The sequence below is a fragment of the Momordica charantia genome (assembly GCF_013281855.1).
Source record: "Momordica charantia cultivar OHB3-1 chromosome 8 unlocalized genomic scaffold, Mcharantia_2.0 BLBB01000008.1, whole genome shotgun sequence".
Lineage (NCBI taxonomy): Eukaryota > Viridiplantae > Streptophyta > Magnoliopsida > Cucurbitales > Cucurbitaceae > Momordica > Momordica charantia.
In genome coordinates, this window is record NW_028275166.1 from 19,180,915 (window position 1) to 19,203,014 (window position 22,100).

Here is a 22,100-nt window from a genome sequence, read left to right on the forward strand (position 1 = left end):
TATTCAATACTCTAAACTTTTGATATTGTTTATTTATTCGAGTATATGTTATATCTTTTTATTTTATATTTACTAAATTTCTAAAAATAAAAACAAGCCAACCTAAGTTAAGGTATATATCCATGACCAAGAGGTCGTAGATTCAAATCCTCACACCCACAAGTTGTTATACTAAAAAACCTAAAAATTAAAACAAGAAATTAGAAATAGTTCTCAAATATAGTTTTGCTCTTCTCTTTTTTTTTTTCGAGAAACAAGTAACCTAAATGGTTATCAAACGTATTTCTGTTTCTAGTTCCAAAAATTAAAAACAAGAAACAGGAAATAGGAAACGGGAAACATGAAACGAGAACTTCACCAAATAGACCCTGAAATATTCACCTCAAGCTCCTATAAATAAGACGTCGGGGTAAGCAAAAAAAAAAAAGACACATTCTTTGAGTGAATTCTCCCTGATGTTGGTTTCTAGCAATTTGAAACTCGATTTCCTCCATAAATTCTTCAATTTTCCAAGACTTAGAGGAAAATTTTCTTCTTAGTTTTGTTTCAAGGAGTTCCCACCAACCTTAATCTGTTGTTTCAGTCATACTAAGAAAGATCTGGAGGATCATCAAATTGAGGATTCTACAAAGATAAGTTTCTAATCCTAATCCTAATTTTATTCAAAATATAAATTAAATGCCGATTTAAGATTTATTTGTTTGGAATTCAAAATTCCATTGTAGAATGAATTGTTCGTTCCAACAGTTTATTGTACTCAAACTAAATAAATAAAAATTAAACAAAATTAAATGGGTCAACTTTGGAAGAGCTTGGTAAAGGTAGCAGAGGGTGGTCACGATCATCATCTATGTATTTTATTTCTGATTCCAACTTAGTAAATTTATATAATCTTATGACAAATTTGAGAGAAAACTTAAAAGTTTTATTTTTTTATATAATTTTTTTAATGTGAATCAAGAGGAGAATTGCTTCCCTCTTCCTTCTTTATTCTATCTCGTCCATGATTGTTTGAGTACAAAATCTCACTCAAATGTCTAACGAACCCCAATGAGAATTAACCTACAAAAGAAGTATGAGCACTCTAACGCTCAAGTTAGTAGATGTCCGAATTGATTTATTCTCAAACTCAAATCGAGAATCAGCGCATACCTGTGAATCAAGTTACCTAGGCTATTTATAGATGGCCAACTACTACATGTTAATTGCCCAGGATATCCTATCTAGAAATCGCGTAGCAGAAAGTAGAGTGTGGTGAGTGGGTGGTTAGAATATCGTTTAGCGGATATCTTTGAACACACACCTCCAAACTCCTAGTACTCCCAACGTAACCATGTTCTGATCTTGTGTTCGGACTTATCTGGAGGTAAGGTCTAAGCGCATGACATGTGGCAATGAATTTTCAACCTCCTAATATTAACCCCTACTTTGTAAGTTGAGTAGGAGACCAACTCTGCAAAGGACAGATTAACGTTTCCAAGTTGAACACCAAACTCTTTCATAATTAAACATGAGTAACCTTAAATAATTACCACAAGAATTAATAACTAGCGTTTTAATTAATCATAGAACCCTAAGTTCTCTGTTGCAAATTCTGAATGTCATTAAAAGTCTTTTTAATATGGGCCGTTCAACGAACCCTAGATTACATGATCAAGACAGATTTATGGATTTTATAAGTCTCTACTGCTTTCATTTTGAACTTACGCACACTGGTTCTTTGAAGATGGTTTCTAATTCGAACTCATCCAAAGCTTTCATCGCATGTGGTTTTAGGCCAGTAATCTTCTTTGATTCATTTGTCATCTTTCTTTTCATTTTGATTTTGGGAATAGGTCAATAGATGCCTAGGACCAAAACTTTCAATGCCTTTGACACATATAATAGGGGAATCAAGTGGGGGGTTTCCTTCTATCTCCGCTAGGGATCCAGTTAAAAATTTATCCGAGTGTACAGAGATGTTTTTGACGACTCTTAGATATAGGTATGACATCTCTAAGAATGTCAAACTTAGATAACTTTGCGAGGGCGAAACTTTAGAAAACCCACATTTTCGATATATAAGGATTTATGCGAAAATGTTTGGATATGGAGTTAGGATGTCTCTTCATCCCTTCACCCAATTATTTTTGGTGTAACTTGCACCCAATAGTGGGGCACTTTAATGGATTTTTGGTACCTCTGGTGGAGGTTTTGTTTGTTAACAGGAAATAAACACTAAGGAATAATAAATATGTGAGGAAGGGGATGATTTCACTACCTTGGATTGAGAAAGCTTTAGCCTATTTATATAGGTAAATACATAACATAATAATATAAAAATAGGACTCCACAACTAACAAAATCCTTAACTAATCTCCTAAAGATGAGGACAATTTGACTGATAACAAAGAGCTTTAATAAATACTAAAAATAGTTATTATGCTAACAATCTCTTCCTTAAACTGAACACTACTGTGCTTCAGTTAACAACATCAACGTCCTTTAAAGTGCACATACCCATCAACCTTATCAAATTTTGGAAAGCCAAAATCTTGAGAGGTTTCGTAAGTATGTCAGCTAGTTGTTTCTCGCTTCTGCAGTACTTCAGATTAATGGTGTCGTCATTGTTGAGATCTATTAGAAAATAGTACTTGACGTCGATATGCTTACTTCTTCAATGTAGTATAGATATTTGGACAACTTAATGGCTCAAGTGTTGTCACAGAAATCATGGTTGCTCTTGGTTGCTTGAATTTCAACTCCTCTAAAATTCTCTGAAGCCAAATTGTTTGACAAGCACAAGCTATCGCAACAACAAATTCAGCTTCTATGCTTGAAAGAGTGACGATCAGTTGCTTCTTCGATGACCACGAAATGACATTCATCCCCTACGGAAAAACGTAGCCCGAGGTGCTCCTCCCGTCATCTTAGTCTCCTACATATTAACTATCAGCAAAACCGAACAATTCTAACATGCTACCCTTCTTATAAGACAGTCTAAAATCTCTCGTCTCTTGCAAGTAACGGAGAATTCTCTTGGCTGCTAACAAGTGCATTTATATAGGATATTCCATGTATCGGCTGATCAAACTCATTGAATACATTATGTCTGGCCTTGTAGTTAGATACATCAAACTGTTAACAATTTGGTTGTAAAGTGTGTTGTCCACCTTGTTCTTTTCACAATCTTTATCGAGATTCAACACAAACTCAACTGTAGTATTTACAAGATTACAATCCTTCATCTAAAATCTGTCAAGAATATCTCCCATAAATATATATATATATATATTAGAAATAAATATCCTAGACTTTGATTGTAATAGTTCTATTCCAAGATAATGATGCATCATACCATGATCAGACATTTCAAACTCATCCATCATGGATTTCTTAAATTCTTTAAATATGGTATCACAATTTCTAGTAAAAATAAGGTCATCAACATATGAGCAAATAATGAGAATTTTGCTATTATACCCAACCTTGATAAAAAGTGTAAGCTCATGTGGGCATTTTGAAAATCCAACTTTAAGAAAATAAGATTCAATGCGACTATACCATGCTCGATGAGCTTATTTTAGCCCGTAAAGAGCTTTCTTCAATTTGAAAATTTTATGCTCATTTTGATTCACAAATATAATTAGGCGGTTGGTCAATAAATACCCCTACCTTCAAATAACCATGTAAGAATGCCGATTTGACATCTAGCTATAAGATAAACCAAGAACTCTAGATTGCTAATGCTACCACCAATCTGATCGTGTCATGTCTTGCAACTGGAGGAAAAACTTCGGTATAGTCTACTCCATATTGCTGCTTCTATCCTTTAGCCACCAAATGTGCCTTGTAATTGTCAATCTCACAATTTTCTTTCAACTTCATTTTGAATACCCACTTAACACCAATAGTTTTCTGACCTTCGGAAAGATTAGATAACTCTCATGTATCATTTCTCTCAATGGAATCAATCTTCTCATCTATAACTTTTCGCCATTTTTCTTCTTTGACAATAATCTCAAAGATTGTAGGATCACAATCTGCAAACAAAGCAAAATGAGTGATTGCATCTTGAATACTCGTGACCTCATAATTTCCATCCAAGCAGGCCTTCTAACACAATGCGAAGATTGTGCTTCTTCTTCATTAACTTCTGTGGTTGTTGGTGAGGCTACAACGGCTGCTTGAATTTCATTTTTAATCATAAAAAGGGTTGAAATTTGCTCATGGTTATCATTATCTTCTGCAAATACTTGGGTAGGCTACTGCCTATTCCAGTCTAATACGTTTTTTTCATCAAAACTACGTCCCTACTGATCACTTTCTTCTCTATTAGTGAATTAAACAATTTAAATGTTTTAGATGTTTCACTTACGCCGAGAAATATGCATTTTTCTGCCTTATAATTAAGCTTCTTCCTCTTTACGCTCAGGACACGAGCGTATGCGATGCACCCAAAGATTTTGAAATGATCCACAGTAGGTCTTCTTTCACTCCAAGCTTCTTCTGGTGTCATATTTTTAACAGCAAAAGGTGGACTTCAGTTAATAATATGAACACTCCAATTTACCGCTTCTTGCCAAGAAGCCTTCGGGATTCCTCCTCTTGACAACAAGCTTCTAACCATGTTGATAATGGTTCTATTTTTCCTCACGGACACACCATTTTGTTGTGGTGTGTAGGGTGCTGTAAGCTCTCGTTGAATGTCTTGCTCTGTACAAAAATCTTTGAATCCTTCTGAGAAATATTCGCCACCACGATCCACTACGAAGAGTCTTTATGGTCCTGCTTGCTTGATTTTCAACATGGGCTTTCAAGCTTTTAAATGTAGAACAACAAGCTTCTGATTTTTCCTGTAAAAAATAGACCCAAGTTTTTCTAGAAAAATTATCAGTGAAGTTAATAATGTATCTCACCTCCATTTGAGATTGTGGTATATTGGCCCACAAATATCCGAATGCACCAACTCTAAAACATGTTTTGCTCTCCAAGACTTCCTGTTTTCAAATTTATAACGATTTTGTTTGCCAACAACACATTCTTCACAGACTTAAATAGGTGAAATACTCTGAGGAAAACTGCTGACTATGTTCTTCTTTTTCAGGGTCATCAAACCACTGAAACTTTACTGACTATAACGAAAATGCCACAACCATGAAGGGTCTTTAATTTCAGCCATCAAACAAGGTTGAGTACTTTCAATCTTCAAAGGAAATAATCTATTTAAGGACATAGCCCCTCTAACAGGATCATAAATTTTACAAGAACCATCTTTAAGAGTAATAACATAACTGTTGGGTTTAGTGCCCTGAGCTCGTGAGTTTGTAATTTATAAACATTATATTTATTATTAATAAAAGTTATTTTATTATTTCTTTGCATTACTTGTATTCTAATAAACTAAGATCCAATATTATTTAATGTAACTGAAATAGTATATATTTGATATACAATGTATATTGAATATACAGTTTATATATTTGATATACAATATATATTTAATATACAGTGTATGAATTTGACATGCAGTATATATTTAATATACAGTGTTTATATTGATATACCATATATATACAGTATATATTCGATATACAAGTTTGGAATAGTATATATTTGATATACAATATATATTTAATATAAAGTGTAGTATATTAAATATATACCATATATATACAGTATATATTCGATATACAAGTTTGGAATTGTATATATTTGATATACAATATATATTTAATATAAAGTGTAGTATATTAAATATATACCATATATATACAGTATATATTCGATATACAAGTCTAGAATAGTATATATTTGATATACAATATATATTTAATATAAAGTGTAGTATATTAAATATATACCATATATATACAGTATATATTCGATATACAAGTGGATAATGTTCTAGTAATAACCTAAATGGTCTACAGTACATAGATAAGATTGGGTACCTTATCTTGGTAACACTATGGATATAGCCCGCTTTGTAATAGTAATAGTTACAAATGACTTTACCCAGGTAGTTCATGTAGAGATATGCGAGTGGGGGTATCTTATACAATGAGTTTGTATAAAACCGAATCGCGAAATAATTAATCATTGGCACTAACACTGTTAGTCAATAGATTCTTATCTCATAGGATGACGGTAACTCGATCTTAATCCTGAGCGAGTTCTGAACTCTTGTCTATAAGAGATCGTCATTTGATTTTTATGGGTGAGAGTGGCCCAGGTTGCCGACTCAATAATCCTACCATTTTTGGGACGAGACCGAGTGAGGAGCTGGGAACATAACTACGCAAGATGAAATTCACTCATTCTCGATTTTTGGGGAGTAGATGAATGTTCTCTTACATACTGACTCTAAGACTTGAACAAGGGGCCCCACCCTCTCACTGACCCGAAAGGGAATTCTGATTATTAGTTGGACCATAACCAGATTGTTCATTAAGGAGCAACAATATTTAAGGAGCAAGATGTAACTCAGGAGTAAAACAGTAATTTGACCTAGCTAGAGTTACGAGCACTCGTGAAGGATTAACCTGCCGTTAATAGTCGTACATTCGTGGACATGAAAATATTTTGCAGTGAGAAAAGTGCAGTTGCGGGTCTTTAGTGGAGTAACTCCCAGTTAATGAATGTTGATTAACTCGGTTAATGAGTTTGACTGATTAACCTTGCATCGTTAGAGGTTCTGATCTATAGGTCCATTAGATCCCCTTTGCTAGCTCACAATGGGTAAAACGAAAACTAAGAATTATGAAATAATTTTAAATGTTCAAATTATATAAAGGAATGTATATAATGATACATTATATAAATATATGTTAATTTTGGATAAAGATTCAAAATTAATACCATGTATTTTGAGAGTAGGGACTAATGTTATGGATGAGAAAAATCCCTATTTTCAACATTTTGAATTTGAGATTTCCCCTAAATGAAGGGATGTGAATCCCGGAGCGGAAGCGGACCATCGTTCATGATTTTTTGGAAACAAAATCAAAACATTCATGAATGAAAATACAAGGGAAAACTAGTTTTTCCTTACCTTTGAAGAACTCTTCTTCAATTATTCAATCTCCTAAACACACTAAACGGTATTCCGTGCTATCCTCTGGGTACCGGGATCGGGCTTGTGGGAGCAATTTGTTTGGAAAAAGAGGGAGTTGAGAGAGAGCATGAGATTTACCGGGATCTGGGTAACTCCCCATGTCATATTAACTTCCCACTCCCCTGCAATTTTGCAGGGGAGTTTAATATTTATATATATAATAATAATAATAATAATAATAATAATAATAATAATAATTAATATATAAATATATATAAATAATTAATTAATCATATTAATCTAATTAATAATTAATTAACATATATATATCAAATAATTAACACTTAATTATTTATGACATAAATAGAATCATATTCTATAGCATTTCTCTCGTATAACCTATAGTTCTAATGTACATCTTATGCACATTATTTTTAACCTATAATTTTAATATGAATCTTATTCATATTAATTTTATTTGAATCTCATTCATATAATCTCTCTCATAATATGTAGTTTTAATTTAGAATTAACTATATATTATAATGTATCAATATACATATAATCCCTTAAGTAATTTGAACAGTTCAAATTCTTCAAAAACTTGATCCTTGTTTTACCCGTTTTGAGCTAGCAAGGGGACTTAATGGACCTACAGATCAGAAGCTCCAACGATACGAGATTAATCGGTCAAACTCATTTACCGAGTTAATCAACATTCGTTAACTACGGATCACTCCACTAAAGACCCGCAGTTGCACTCTTCTCACTGCAGAATGTTTTCGTGTCCATGGATATACGACCACTAATGACAAGTCAATCCTTCACGAGTGCTCGTAACTCAAGTTGGATCAAATTACCGTTTTACCCCTGAGTTACATCTTACTCCTTAAATACCACTACTCCTCTAATGAACAACTCGGTTATGGTTTGACCAATAACCGGTAGTCCCTCTCGGGCCAATGAGAAAGTGGTGCCCCTTGTTCAAGTCCCAGAATCAGCATTTAAGAGAACACTCATCTACTCTCCTAAAGTCGGGGATGAGTAAATTCCATCTTGTGAAGTTATGTTTCCAGCTCCCCAGTCGGTCTCGTCCCCAAAATGGTAAGAATATTGAGTCGACAACTCGGGCCACTCTCACCCAGACAGATCAAAGGACGAGCCCTCACGAGCAGGAGTCCATAACTCAACTCAGGATTGAGAATGAGTTGTTTGGTCATCCTATGAAATAGCAATCTGTTAGTCAACGGCGTTATACCTAAATATTGGCTATTTCGCAGTCCAGTCTTATACGAACTCATTGTATAGGATACCCCCACTCGCATGTCTCCACACGAACGACGTGGATAGAATCGTCTGTAACATTTAAAAAGTGGGTCGTATCCATAGTGTTCCCAGGATAAGGTACTCAGCCTTATCCATATACTATAGACCCTTTAGATTATTCACGGGACATTATCCACTCGTATATCAGGGGTATATCAAATATATACCCAATATATCAAATATATACCCAATATATATACTGTCCCGATTACATTAAAATAACCTTGGATGTTTAGTTTATTGGATTTTGGACAATTCAATGCTATGAATTCAACAACAAATTTATTGAATAAAACTTTATTGAATATATATTTGTTTTTTACATAAATACAAACTACGAGTTTAGGGCAACACACCCAACACTAAATTCAGGAGGAGGTATCCTTTATCCAAAATGATAAGATATCCTGATAGTCTTAGGATTTTTCCTCTATAAATATAACAGTAAACTGAACCCTAAAAGTATGCTAAAAATCTCTCAACTCTCTTACTCTCTCAATCCCTTGCAATTGGATCCCACAATCTGGATTCTTGACCGAGAGACTTAGCGAGGAAGATCAAGTGGTGTTGTCTCATTGAGTTTACACAAAGAAGAGCCTTTAAAGGTAAAATCTAAAATTCTTCCCTGTTTTATATTTTTTGTGACTTAAATTTTCAAAAGAAATTCAAGAACGCGTTCTACTGCTTCCGCTCCGGGATTCACATCCCTTCAATAACCATTTTCTAATAATTGACTAACACTCTACAAATTACTCTTTAAACTAGGAACAAACAAGACGTTGGAGATCATTTCCACAAAGCCATTTTTAGTTTTTATCTTAATATCTCATTTTTCCATTACTTTCAGAGTAGATAAATCACCGAAACTAACTGTGGAATGAAAATCTTCATTTATATGGGAAAAAGAAGACTTACTCCCACTCATGTGGTTGCTGCAACCCATATCAACGTACCAAATATCGGGTTCCGGTTCCTTGCTATCTTGGGCAGCCATCAATTTTCGACCTCATTCTTTTCAACAAAATTTGAAGTCTCTTCCTTATCTCTATTATGAGATAGCTTGGTTTAACATTCAGATCGTTCATGACCAAGTTTATGACATCGAAGCACACAATCTTGAATTTGTCAAATCTTGATCACGCCATCTACCTTTGTCTTACAATTGGTCGGCACCACCATTGTTGTTGCTTTGATTTCTTCTTCCCTTACCTGTGCTTCAGCCTATACCTCTACTTCGATCTCGACCTCGTCCTCTAAATTTTGAGGAAGAAACCTAGGTAGAAGCCTTTAACGCTTGTTCCTCTGTTGTTGAATCTCGATTCATGTTTTGTTCATGAACCAACAACGAACTTGGGAGTTCATCAAGGGAGAGCGTATCTACATCTTTTGACTCTACAATCGAACAAACGACATAGTTGAACTTGGGTGCCATAGATCGCAATACCTTCTCAACGATGACAACATCTCGTCTTCCATCTTTTCACTGTGGAATCGCATTTTATTGGCCACAACCATTGTCTTTGTGGAATAACTAGTCACATATTTACGTTCCTTTATTTGCAGCATCTCAAATTCCTTTCTATAGACTTGAAACTGTGCACGCTTTCTTCTGGAAGAGCCTTGATACTTTTTCTTCATTGATTCCCAACTATCCTTGGATGATTCTTTGCCAAGAATATTCTCCAGAATAGAATGATCAATGGCCTGAAACAAATAATTTTTTGCCTTCAAAATTTTGAACTTTAGTCCCTCAAACTCCTTCTATTGAGCGTCTGTGAGAATCCCTCCAGCTGCAGGTGTTGCAACACCCATTTCAACAACATGCCAGTATTCTTTGGACCATTAGAAATTCTCCATCAACATGCTCCAGTGATCGTAGTCACCGTCGAAACGTGGAACCGCTGCTTGCATGGAGTTGCTCTCCAAGGCCATTTATGCTACAAAATAGAAAAATAAGATGAGCAAAATAAAACTTAATGTTACTGCACTATTGCTCTCACTTCCTTGTGTTCCCCTTTCAAGATTTTCTCACTCTTCCCAAACTTGTCTTTAATACCACTATTAACAGGAAATAAACATAAGGGATAATAAATATGTGAGGAAGGAAATTAATGATTTCACTGCCTTAGATTGAGAAAGCTTTAGCCTATTTATATATGCAAATACATAAGAGAATATAAAAATAGGATTCCACAACTAACAAAATCCTTAACTAATCTTCTAAAGACTAGGCAATTTGACTGATAACAACGAGCTTTAATAAATACTAAAATTAGTTATTATACATTGAGGCAAAGAGTTTTGACATACTTAATATCGAACAAATGCTTTCTACCTGTACTGTTAAAAGTCATCTAAGGTTGCTAAGGTTGAAGGACATTACATCCGTCCAACCGACTTGAACTAGTTCCTCTTATCAATGGATCAGACAAGGTAAAAGATTTCGATGTCATCATAAAAGGCCCCACTTCCACAAATAATTGGAGGAGGAAATGGTTTTTCGTCTCTAGAGAGTGATTACTATTGAGCGCTAATGGGGAAAGATTTGTGAGGTAAAAAGTGATTTTGAAACATTGGGTATAAGTTAACTTTCAATTAGAATTCTTTAGGCGACCGCTTCATCGTATAATTGTTGATTAATTTGTTTTGTTCAGTTCAACCTTTTGTTGTCCCTCGGATCAACGAGGAGTCTTACGTCTCGAAGGCGCTAAAAGTATCAATAGGAAGGAAAGATGAATTAGTGATATACTTCTAACCTCATGGAACTTGAGGGGTGCAGGCTAGCCCTTTTAGCGGTCGAGCAAAGTGAAGGTAAATTTTAACTATCACTTTGGTCTTTGCAAATCAAAGCTTGTGAACATTGATATATTAACATTACACTTTAGTAAAGATGAAATGATGCTATGGTGAAAAGTGAAGGAAATTCCTCGCAAGTGCACTTTGACGTTTGAGAAAGTGCTAAGTGAAGGAAATTACTCGTAAATCAGAGCATCAGAGCACAAAATTTCACTCAAATGTCTCACTAATCCCAATTAGAATTAACTTGCAAAAGAAGTATGAACATTCCTACACTCAAGTTAGTAGAGGTTCAAACTAATTTATTCTCAAATTCAAATCGAGATTCGAGCGTACCTATGAATCAATTGACCTTGGGTATTTATAGACTACCAACTACTATTTGCTAACTGCCAAGGATACCCTCTTTGGAAATCGGGCAGCATAAAGCAGAGTGTGCTGAGTGGGTGGTTAGAATACCATTTAGCGGATATCTTTGAACTCGTGCTCCCAAGGTAACCATGTTTCGATATTGTGTTCGGATTTATCTGGAGGTCAGATCTAAAGTATGTGACACGTGGCAGAGAATTTTCAATCCCATAACAAATGATAAAACTGCTACTTCCTCTTTATACACAAGTTCAAAGAACACAGGGTGAAGGTATAGGATAACTATAATTCAGGTAGCTGAAGAGAAATTGGAAAATAGAGAGAATTCTAGCGAGTATTGTACTCTCCTTACTCGAGATAGAAAAGGGTGAAGCTAGAGTGTTTCAATACGTTACGCAATGCTGGTAGGACAAATATAGAAATACTCCATCAAAACGCAACATTGGTAAGACAAATATAGAAATACTTCATCAATGTATAATATTCGCGTTGCACGTTCTTCTGGTTTCAGTCGTAGAAGGGCGTCCTAAATTAGAGTAGGACATTCCAATCGAGCGTAATACTCTTGGACATAAAGAGGTCCATTATAACGTCAAAGATATGTACCATTTTACGTGGGATTATGTCTGTCCTTCCACACTGATGGACATGATATTGACCCTCAATTCAACCATTACGTTATAATTATGAGGTCAGTCCCTCAATAATATATTTAAGGCATGTTCATGGATGTGGTCGTGGAGAACATGAAAAATACTTCCACCTTAGTGAGGCATTAAGAGTTCGTCGTTGACAACCACCTTGTAATTGTTTTGTTGAACACATGAGATAAATTCTATATAATTAAGACTATAAATTTTATTTTATCTATATACATGTTAAATATTTATTTTCAACATGATCAAATTTATTAGGTTTTTTACAATATTAAACACAAACCTCTCAAAATGAATTAAAAAAATGTGATTTATGACAAGTTAAAAATTAATTATAATTTATTGTTCAAAATAGATAAATCCTACTTTTTAAAAATAAATTCCAATTTATTGTTGAATAAATATTACAGTATTTTAAAAATAGTTTCTAACTAATTAGATTCAAATAATTAATTAATTTTTTTAAAGTTCCTAATTTTACCCACGGTCGAAATAGCCTTTATGAAATTATATATTTGCAAAACAAAAAAAAAATAGAAAAATAATAATAAAAAAGAAGGTCATCTCTTTTTACATTAAGAGGCGACCTTGTCTCGTGTCGTATCTTGAAGAGAAGATATTGGGTTTTTAGGGTTTTTGGGCTCAATAGCCATTTTACCAAGACAATATTGTTTTTTACCTACTTTTTTCAAAACCTATGTTTTCTAATATTTGCTGACATCATCTTTGATACCAAATTACTTTCACTATCCCCCACTCATTTTTAAATTTCTCTCTTGTTCTCTCTTCTCTCTTTTTTCATATGTTCAAAAAAGTCATCGTTATTCCTCTCTCCTCATTTTTCTTTTCTTCTCTCCCATTCTCGTTCAAATTTTTCTCAAAAACCCAATGAATTTCATAGACACACTTTCTCTCTCTCTAAAAATATGATTTAGAATGGAACAAAAACCCAATTAATTTCATAGACACACTTTCTCCCTCTAAAAATAAGATTTAGAATGGAACAAAAACCCAATTAATTTCATAGACATACTTTCTCTCTCTCTAAAAATAAGACCGTCTGAGAGCGAGATCCGGCCGTCGAGAGTGAGATTCGATTATAAGCAGCTTCGTTTTCCTTTTATTGGCCGTCGGCGGCTTCGCCATTTTCCTCTCGCTCAAAATCTCGCTCTTGCTCTCGATCTTGCTCAAAATCTCTACTCTCGATCTTGCTCAAAATCTCGCTCTCGCTCTCGATCTTAGTCACGATCTCGCTTATGACCTCCCATATATGTATCACAGGCTTAGAAAGAGAGGTGTGAGGAAGAGGAAGAGAAACAGCCGCTAGATTTTTTAGAGGGGGTGTGAGGAAGAGATAGCACAGGGTGTGAAGAAAAGAGAGCAAGATTAGGTGTGGAGTGAGAGGGTGTGAGGAAGAGAGATAAATAGGCGTGGAGTGAAGGGGTGTGGGAAAGAGAGAGGAAACCCTATTTTTAGAGAGAGAGAAAGAGGATGTGAGGAAGAGAAAGGAAAATTAATTTTAATGGTTGAAAAAATCGAAAGGAAGTTGGAAAGACAAAATAATAATAATAAAAATTAATTCATCTCTCCTCTCTCCTCTTCCTCTCGCTCCCCCTCCTCTTCCTCTCGCTCTCTCTCCTCTCTTCCTCTCGCTCTCTCTCCTCTATCTCTCTCCTCCCTCCCCCCTTCCCTCTTTCCTCTTCTATTCCCTCTTGCTAGTCACAAAAAAAAAGAGAGAGAGAGAAGAAGGAAGGGAGAAACCCAAAACAAAATGGAAGAATGAGAGAAAAATACCCATAGTGTTGCAGAAAAGAGAAAAAGAGAAGAAAATAAGGAAGAGAAAGAATGAGTACTTAATGGAAAATGAGAGAGAAAAAAAAATTTGGATAAAGAAGGAGAGGGAAATAGAGAGAGTGAAAAAAATTCTGGAAAAATAGGGAGGGAATAAGAGAGCGAAATCTAAAAAAAAAATAGTGGAGGGGTAATGAAAGTAAATTGGTATCCAAAGTGATGTCAGTAAAAATTAGAAAACATAAGTTTTGAAAAAAGTGGACAAAAATCAATATTACCTTGGTAAAAGGGCTATATAACCCAAAAATCCAAAGATATTTCAATCATTTAGAAAGGTTGCAAGAGACAACTTTCAACCTAAGGTAAACTTTTCATTGTAGTGTGAGAATAAAACTACAATATTTTTAAAAATAGTTTTGAAATAATTATATTTAAATTGTTAACTATTCCTTTTACAATATGTTAAAAACATAAAATAGAACTAAATGCATTAAAAAATGGAAATTATAATGGGTAGCAAAATTTTTTTTTATGTATTTAAAAATATGGTACTTGTTTTTTAAATTTTCAAATCTAGCAAAAATTTTCACTAATAAAACTAGTATATCAAATACTTGTATTAATAGTATATCAGAACTCATATCCTGGGGCGGATATACGTAGGGTCCAGGGGGCTCGAGCCCTCTTGAACTTTGTAAAATAATAATATGTATGTAAAAATTCAAATTAAATTTCAATATCTACCTTTGACACAGCGGCAATTACAGGCACTAGCCCCCCTCACTTCATTTCGTGTCTGCGTTTGATTTGGCACTTTTTATTATTATCATTATTTTTTTTTACGATTTTCGCAAATGTATTTCGTCTTTTTTTTCTTTTTTCGTAATTCATGATTTTTCCCTTCTTTTCAATTCAATTTTTTCTGGTAAGTTTTACAAAAGGAAATTCTTTTTTGTCAATTTTACTTTTAAAAAGAAAAATAGATTATAGATTAAGTCAATTTTAAAAAAAAAATTGTAAATTTTTTATACAAATATATCCATTTTTTTTAATTTTAGAATCAATTATGTAGATTTTTTAAAAAATTGCAAAAGAAGATAATATATAGGTTGGTAAGACTCATTTTTATTTTCAATTTATACATTATCGTTAGGTATTTTTTAAAATTAAATTATTGTATTGATTTTTTTTCTTCTTTAAAATCATAATTTTCATATTCAATTGTTCTTATTTTGTTTAGTTTATAATTTCAATTTTTCATAATCTAATGAAGTCAAAATTTGGAGATTCATTGTCGATAGTAAATTTTTATTAACTTTACATCTTAAAATTAAAGTTAAAATCTAAGATGTAAAATTATATATTATGAATTTTACTATTTGACGTTATTTTAAATGTAATAGTTAGTAAAAGTTTGAACTAAAATATAAAATTGTCATGTTTTAACTACTTTTAAAAATTTAGACTATAATATAAAATTGTCGTGTATACAATTGAATTATTATCATTCATATTTTATATGTTTAACTTTTTATTTTATTTTTATTAATATTCTTGTAGATTAAATTTGAAATCTAAATAGTGAAGAAAAAAATATCGATAAACTCATCGTCTTGAAAAAATTACCTAAGTAAATTTAGAAAAATTATCTGCAAAATCTAGTCTAAAAACTAGAATTGCTGGTTACAATTGTAATATTCAATACCAAGTTTGTATAACATATTTACGAATGACTTATTTGCAAATTAGTATAAAGCCCCCCTCAACAAAATTTATCAACATACATGTTACAAGTATATCACACACTCATATTAGTAGTATATCAATTATATATCACATACATACATCAGTAGTCAGATATATTACAGATGTATATCATTTAGACAGTTATCATTTTAAAATTAGACCTCCATTTTTTTTAAAGTGTTATATTTGAAAAAACTAAACGTGGTAACTACATGTTTTGATGTATTTGCACCCGTCCCTAAAAGAATCTCACATTTTTTTTTCCAGATCGTCGAGCCTCAGCCACTCCCGTGACGAATCAGCCATGGTTCGGTTCGGGTCCCGGTTCAGGAAAAACCGAGGGAACAAAATCAATGTTACGGAACCGGTTGTGAAGGGGCGGCTGCGTCTCGCGCCATTTCCTGCAAAATGCCAACTGCATTTCCCCTCTCACACTTCGCTCCCCCAACTCACTCCACCGGCCATAATTTATCGACAAGAAGATCGATCCAACATAGATGCTCATCTATGGAGTAATCAGGGGTTTGTTTCTATTCTTTTGCATTTCTTCACATTACTCTCATCATTTTTTGCCCGCCAGATCTCCAACCATCTAATTCTCCGGATCGTATTTTTCATTTGGTTTCACGGACTTTGGTGGGAGATCTATCTATACAGTAATGCTTTCAATCACAGGTAACATGCTCCATTCTAGTTCTCTGCATTTGTTCTTCCGCCCCCTGAATTTTGCTTTCCAGGTACTGCTCCTTTTCTCCTTCCTCATTTTGCTAAATTTTACGCTATGCAGGAATTGTATTTTATCAGAAACTGAAAAGGGTGTTACTAGAAAACTTTTTTTCCAATGACTGAGTGTTAGATACAAATATCGATTATTGTTCCATCGATATACATTGTTTAATAATTAACTTGTTCTGGAAGTTCTACATCGTGATGTTCGTCCTCCCACCCTCCTCGAAACCAGATGTGAACCGAGATCTGGAGGCAATGTCATGATGGGTCTGTTTGGGCACAATAATGAACAGTTACCAGAAAGAAGAGGTACTGTTCCTGGATTTTTTAAATTCCTTGGCAAAACGGAGCATGGAAGTAGGGCCGTTCGTCGTGGAAGAAGGCTTGGTCGAACTACAAGAAAAAGATTCTCTTGTTTGTTCTTAACGCTTACAACTTCCTTCTTGTTGTATTTGGCAGTCTTCGGCTTAAAAGTGAACTTGCATGGTAAAGTTTCATTCCCTTCTCTCTGTTTCTATGTCATGGTATAAGTATGATTATACAGTTCTAGAGTGAAATTGGAAATAATCCTCTCTCTCTTGGATTACACTCACCAATTATATAGGACTACCCTTAGTTTCCTTGCAAATAATTATCACGTTTCACTAAGTAATTGCATTTGCCTTTTTGATAACAGTTGGGTGGACCCTTATAGTTTCATACGTTTGTCAAATTTCATATCGTTAGTTTGAATTATGGTGTTTAATTTCTATGTTTGGTAACAGTTTTTTTTATAGAAACATTTCATTGATGATATGAATTTCTTATCTTTAGGCATAGTAACTAGCTCCCATGTTTTATTTTTTTTCTAAACTTTGCATTTCAAGATTCATTGCTTGTTTCCATTATTCATGTTGTACCGCTTCTGCATATGTCTTTGGAATATTTACATGAGTAAGGTCAACCATGAATATTTACATAATGAAGGTTAACTACAAAGCTTCTTTACTTGAGAGTTTGTCTTAGGATACAATGTGAGACAACAAATATTGAGTATAAGTTCATCTTCCCTTCCTCAAAGCAATAGGCAAAGACATATATGACTCATCAATTACAGATGATATAATATATGACTCATCACTGACTCCTTTCTTGTTAATTTTAGTTCTAGAAGTATGTTCGGACTCTTGAACTTGCTTAGTTTTATCATTTTTCCTTATTGAATAAATCTGCAATGGTGCAATTATAGTAGTAGGAGGGTTAGATGACTCTGATGAGGTGTCTACTAGTGGTAAAGGCGAGGATCGGTTAGAGTCAATTTCAATAGGGTTCGGTAAAGGAGATGAAGGAAATGTGATGTTGGGAATGAGTAAATCCTTATATTTCAACAGTATTTCCTCCCCTTGAAGATAAGTTGAGGTAAAGAAGTTGGTACCTTTTATAAAAAGTAACATTGACGAGATGAGATACTTTTTATAAGGAGGGTGATAGGGTTTTTACCCTTTTTGAGTGTATAAGTATCCAAGAGAAATATATTTGAGTGCTCGTGGATCAAGTTTTCCTTGTTGGTTACTATGAACATGAATAAAGGCTATACAATCGAACATCGAGGAATCAAGTTATTTGATGTACGGAAGTCAGTACAGAAATTTGATAGGATATTCATAGGATTTTTCTGATCTAGAGTACCATAGGGTAACGATTGAATAAGTTGTTGTTAGTACAATTTTCCCCGAAAAGATTTAGGAACATTTCTTTGAAAAAGAAGGGTTACGGGTCATGGAAAGAATGCAACCAATCTTTCTTTCCACCACTCCATTTTGTTGAGTTTCCACACAAGACAACTCATGGATGACTCTCCATATTTTTGAAAGAAGGAAGTTAAGGTTTGATTGATGTAATCTCGTACATTGTTAGGACAGAACTGTTTGGGTTAGATTTATTTCTTATCATGTGAAAGAAGGTTTGAATGTTAGAATCAACATCAGATTTTTGTCTCAAAAGATAAACCCACAAAACTCGAGTACATTCATCAACGAACACAATAAACCAGTGAAATTTGGAAACATTTGGCAAATTGGAGGACCCAAACATCACTATGAATAACAAAGAAAGGAAATACACTTTTATTATTACCAGGAAAGAGTACTCGTATGTGCTTAACAAATTCACAAAAATCACACTGAATTGACTCAAAATTAAAGTTTTGGAGCAAATCATAAAACAAAATTTTAAGAGATTTAAATGAGAGATACCCTAGTCTATAATGGTACAGCCAGAACTTATTTGAAGAAGAATGAGTTTGTGAGGTGAAGGAGATTTGAGCATCTTCTCCAACACTACAATGATAAGAAGGTTCATCAAGGTAATAAAGTCCATTTTTTTTTATCAAGTCCAATTGTCTTTCATTGCCGGTCCTGAAAAATACAAAAAGAATCTGCACCTCAAATCTTTGATCAAATTCTTTACTGAGATCAAGTCAACAATTCAGCATGATAAATGGAGCACTTTTTTTAAAGTAGTGTTTGAATTTATTTTGATATCTCCTCGACCATCCACTGGTACTAAAGTACCATTTGCTGTAGATATTTTCTTATTGTTTGGACAAGGATTATAAAAGATAAAATGATGGCTACTATTTGTCAAACGTCCAGTTGCACTATAATCAATAATTCACATAGAGAGTTAAGGTTGATCAGTTGTACCTGAAAAAGCTATCGAACATGTACCTGAATAACTAGGAGCCATTTTCAAAGAAGATTAGTGATCGTTGCTGGCCTAGGGAAAAGTGGTTGGTTAGCTTTTTGAGACATGTTGAAGGTTTGCCTCTCTAGGTTGAATGAAAGATCAAAAGATCAGTTATCATATGCTGAGGTTTCAGAAGGTAAAAGGAGAATGGCCTTTAAAGGGCCTTCTCATTGACATGTCAAAGGAAAAGACATCATGTAGGATTCAAATATCAATGGGTTTCTGAGAAGGCATAGAGTCCCTAACTTCCCCAAGGGGCTTTTAAAGCAATTTCAGGTTAGAAAGGAATTTGAAGCCTAGGAGTTGGATTGGGATAAGGTCATGGCCATTATGAAATTTTGTGCCCATGACGATTGGAAGGAAATATCCGATGGTCTAGAAGGAAAAAATTTGCAAGATTGTCAAGTTAGTCCTTTTATGGTAGATAAGGCCTTATTGAGGTTTGGGGATGGTAGAGTTTTGAGATTAGAGTGGGTTAATGGTAAGTGGCGAAAGATACGTAATATACATGTGAAAACTGCGAAATGGAGTTTTGAAAAGCATAGTACGAATGAAGTGGTGGTAGGTTATGCAGGACGAGTTAGAATTTGTGGCTTACCTTCCAAATTTTGAAATTAGCAGTGTTTTAATGCAATTGGAGTTATCTTGGCGGCTTAAATAATATTTATCAAAAACCCTAAATCTCCTTGATTGTTCAGAAGCTTTGATTTAGGTGGAGGATAATGTATGTGGTTTCTTTCCTGCATCAATTGAAATAAACACAAAGTTAGGGAGTTTTGTGGTTCGCATGGTTGCTATAGAGGATTTTGTGAACAAACCAAGTTTGGATTCCAAGAGGAAGTTGATCGCAAGTTCTTAAACTTGTTGGACATCCAAAGTCTTTAGCAGGTTGTGGCAGATGGAGAGTCTTTGTTGGGCAAATTGTCTATATTTATGGAAAAAGTGGGTAGAAAGTGGGAAGCCGAAAAAAGAAGAACATCCATCGGATGAGAACTTGAAATGTCCTTTGGATATACCTGCAGATGATGACTCTTCGGACGGTCTTAGCCCAAAATATAAACCGGATGTTTTGCCGTGAAAAAAGTTTATCTCTCCTCTGCCATTTTCTTATTCCAAAAGATTACAAAATTAGGAAGCATCTATGGACAAAATTACGGAATATCTGAGGTTTTTGAGATAATTATTAGTGTCTAGATGGACCTTGGACAGATCTTCAGATGGCAAAACAATGAAAGGAATGAGAAGATTTAATAGTATAATTGAAGAATTAGAACTTCTGAAAATTCCAATATCCAATGGCAAATTTACATGGTCAAAGATGGGCAACGATAGCACTCATTCTCTTCTGGACAGATTTTTCATCTCGCAGGAATGGAACAATCTCTTTGGCAATTCTACGTTGATGTAGGGGATTTCATATGGGGATCTACTCCTTTGAGATTCTTTAGTTCTTGGCTAGAGGATAAGGATTGTATTCGACTAATTGAGTCAAAAATCTCAGAAGATATATCATATGACTAGGCAGGGTTCGTGATATCTTTTAAGCTTCGAAATCTAAAATCCTCCCTCAAGATATGTGCTCAGAGTGAAAAGCAGCAAAAAGAAGCAGAAGAAAGATGGTTTTTGAAATATCCTTGTTGGACATAAGGATGAAGATTCTGGCCTATACTCGGATGAAGTTATGAAGAGAGGTTCTCTGAAGCAAGATTTACTTGCTTTATATGTAAGGGAGGAGTAAAACTTGACTAAAAAATGCAAGATTCACAGTCTAAAAGTAGGGGGTGAAAATAGAAAATTTTTTCATAAGTTCTTGGCCGCTCGAAAAGGGAAAGATTAGATATCTTAGCTTAAGGATGGTAATGATATACCTCTTGTAAATCAAACAGACATAGAAAAGGAAATCATCAGCTTCTTTGATGCTTTGTACTGCAGTGAGGGGATTCAGCCGTTCACTCCAAAGGACATCTCTTGGAGACCTATTTATCATTAAGATAGTGGCTGATTGGAAAGGAAATTTGAAGAATCTGAGATTGGTTTGCTCTAAAAAACCTCGTGAAGAATAAGGCGCCAAGGTCAGATGGGTTTACTATTGAGTTTTTCATCAAATTTTGGCAACATTGGAAGGTAGATTTATTGAGATTTTTTGCAGAATTCTTTAGAAATGGCCATGTGGATGCTTGCACGAAGGAGAACTTCATTTGCTTAGATCCTAAGAAGGATGTTGTGGAAAAGGTAAAGGACTTTAGACTCATAAGTCTTTCCACCTCCACTTGCGAGATCGTTGCTGAAGTTTTGAGTGAGCGGCTTAAAAAGGTGATTCCCAGCACTATTTCCCTGAACCAAAGTGCTTCTATAGAGGGAAGACATATTCTCGATCCGGTGTTAATTGCAAACGAGCTTGTGAGTTTTAACAAAGTTTTTATTTTTATTTTTATTTATTTATTTTTTTAGATAAGAAACATCTCTGTATTGATCAAAAAAGAAAGAACAAACTAGAGGCTGGGGTAGAGGAAATCCCACCAACAAGCTAAACAGCCGCTTTCCAATTGTGCATAAACATGGAAAGGTTGTAATTACAAAAGAATTTGCTATAATTGATACACCACCGAGAGGTCGTGTGCTGTACATTCCGACAGAAAAAAAACAAAAGTAATTGACTTATCTTCAAACATGCGAGAATTCCTTTCCAGCCATAGATTCCAGAGGAGAGCCCTCGAAGCACATTTCCAAATAAACTCAGTCTTCTTAGGAAGAGTCCACCTGTGTAGCACTTTAACCATCCAATCATCTATCATTTTTGGGAAGCAAATAGAAATTTCAAAGGTATTTAAGAGGAGACACCAGTTCTTTTCCGCAAAAGAACAATGCAGAAATATGTGATCTATATTCTCACTGTGATTCAAGCAAAAGGAGCAGACCGAAGG

General features: G+C 34.3%; 1 protein-coding gene across 1 annotated transcript in view; it reads left to right on the top strand.

Annotated features, from left to right (window-relative positions):
- The first annotated feature begins 16,024 nt into the window (after window positions 1–16,024).
- The window catches only part of LOC111023226 (transmembrane protein (DUF616)), a 28,968-nt gene continuing 22,892 nt past the window's right edge, over window positions 16,025–22,100 (top strand). Inside the window, 2 exon segments of the mRNA XM_088126964.1 lie at window positions 16,025–16,395; window positions 16,682–16,935. Coding sequence (XP_087983090.1) covers window positions 16,025–16,395; window positions 16,682–16,935 — 625 coding nt within the window.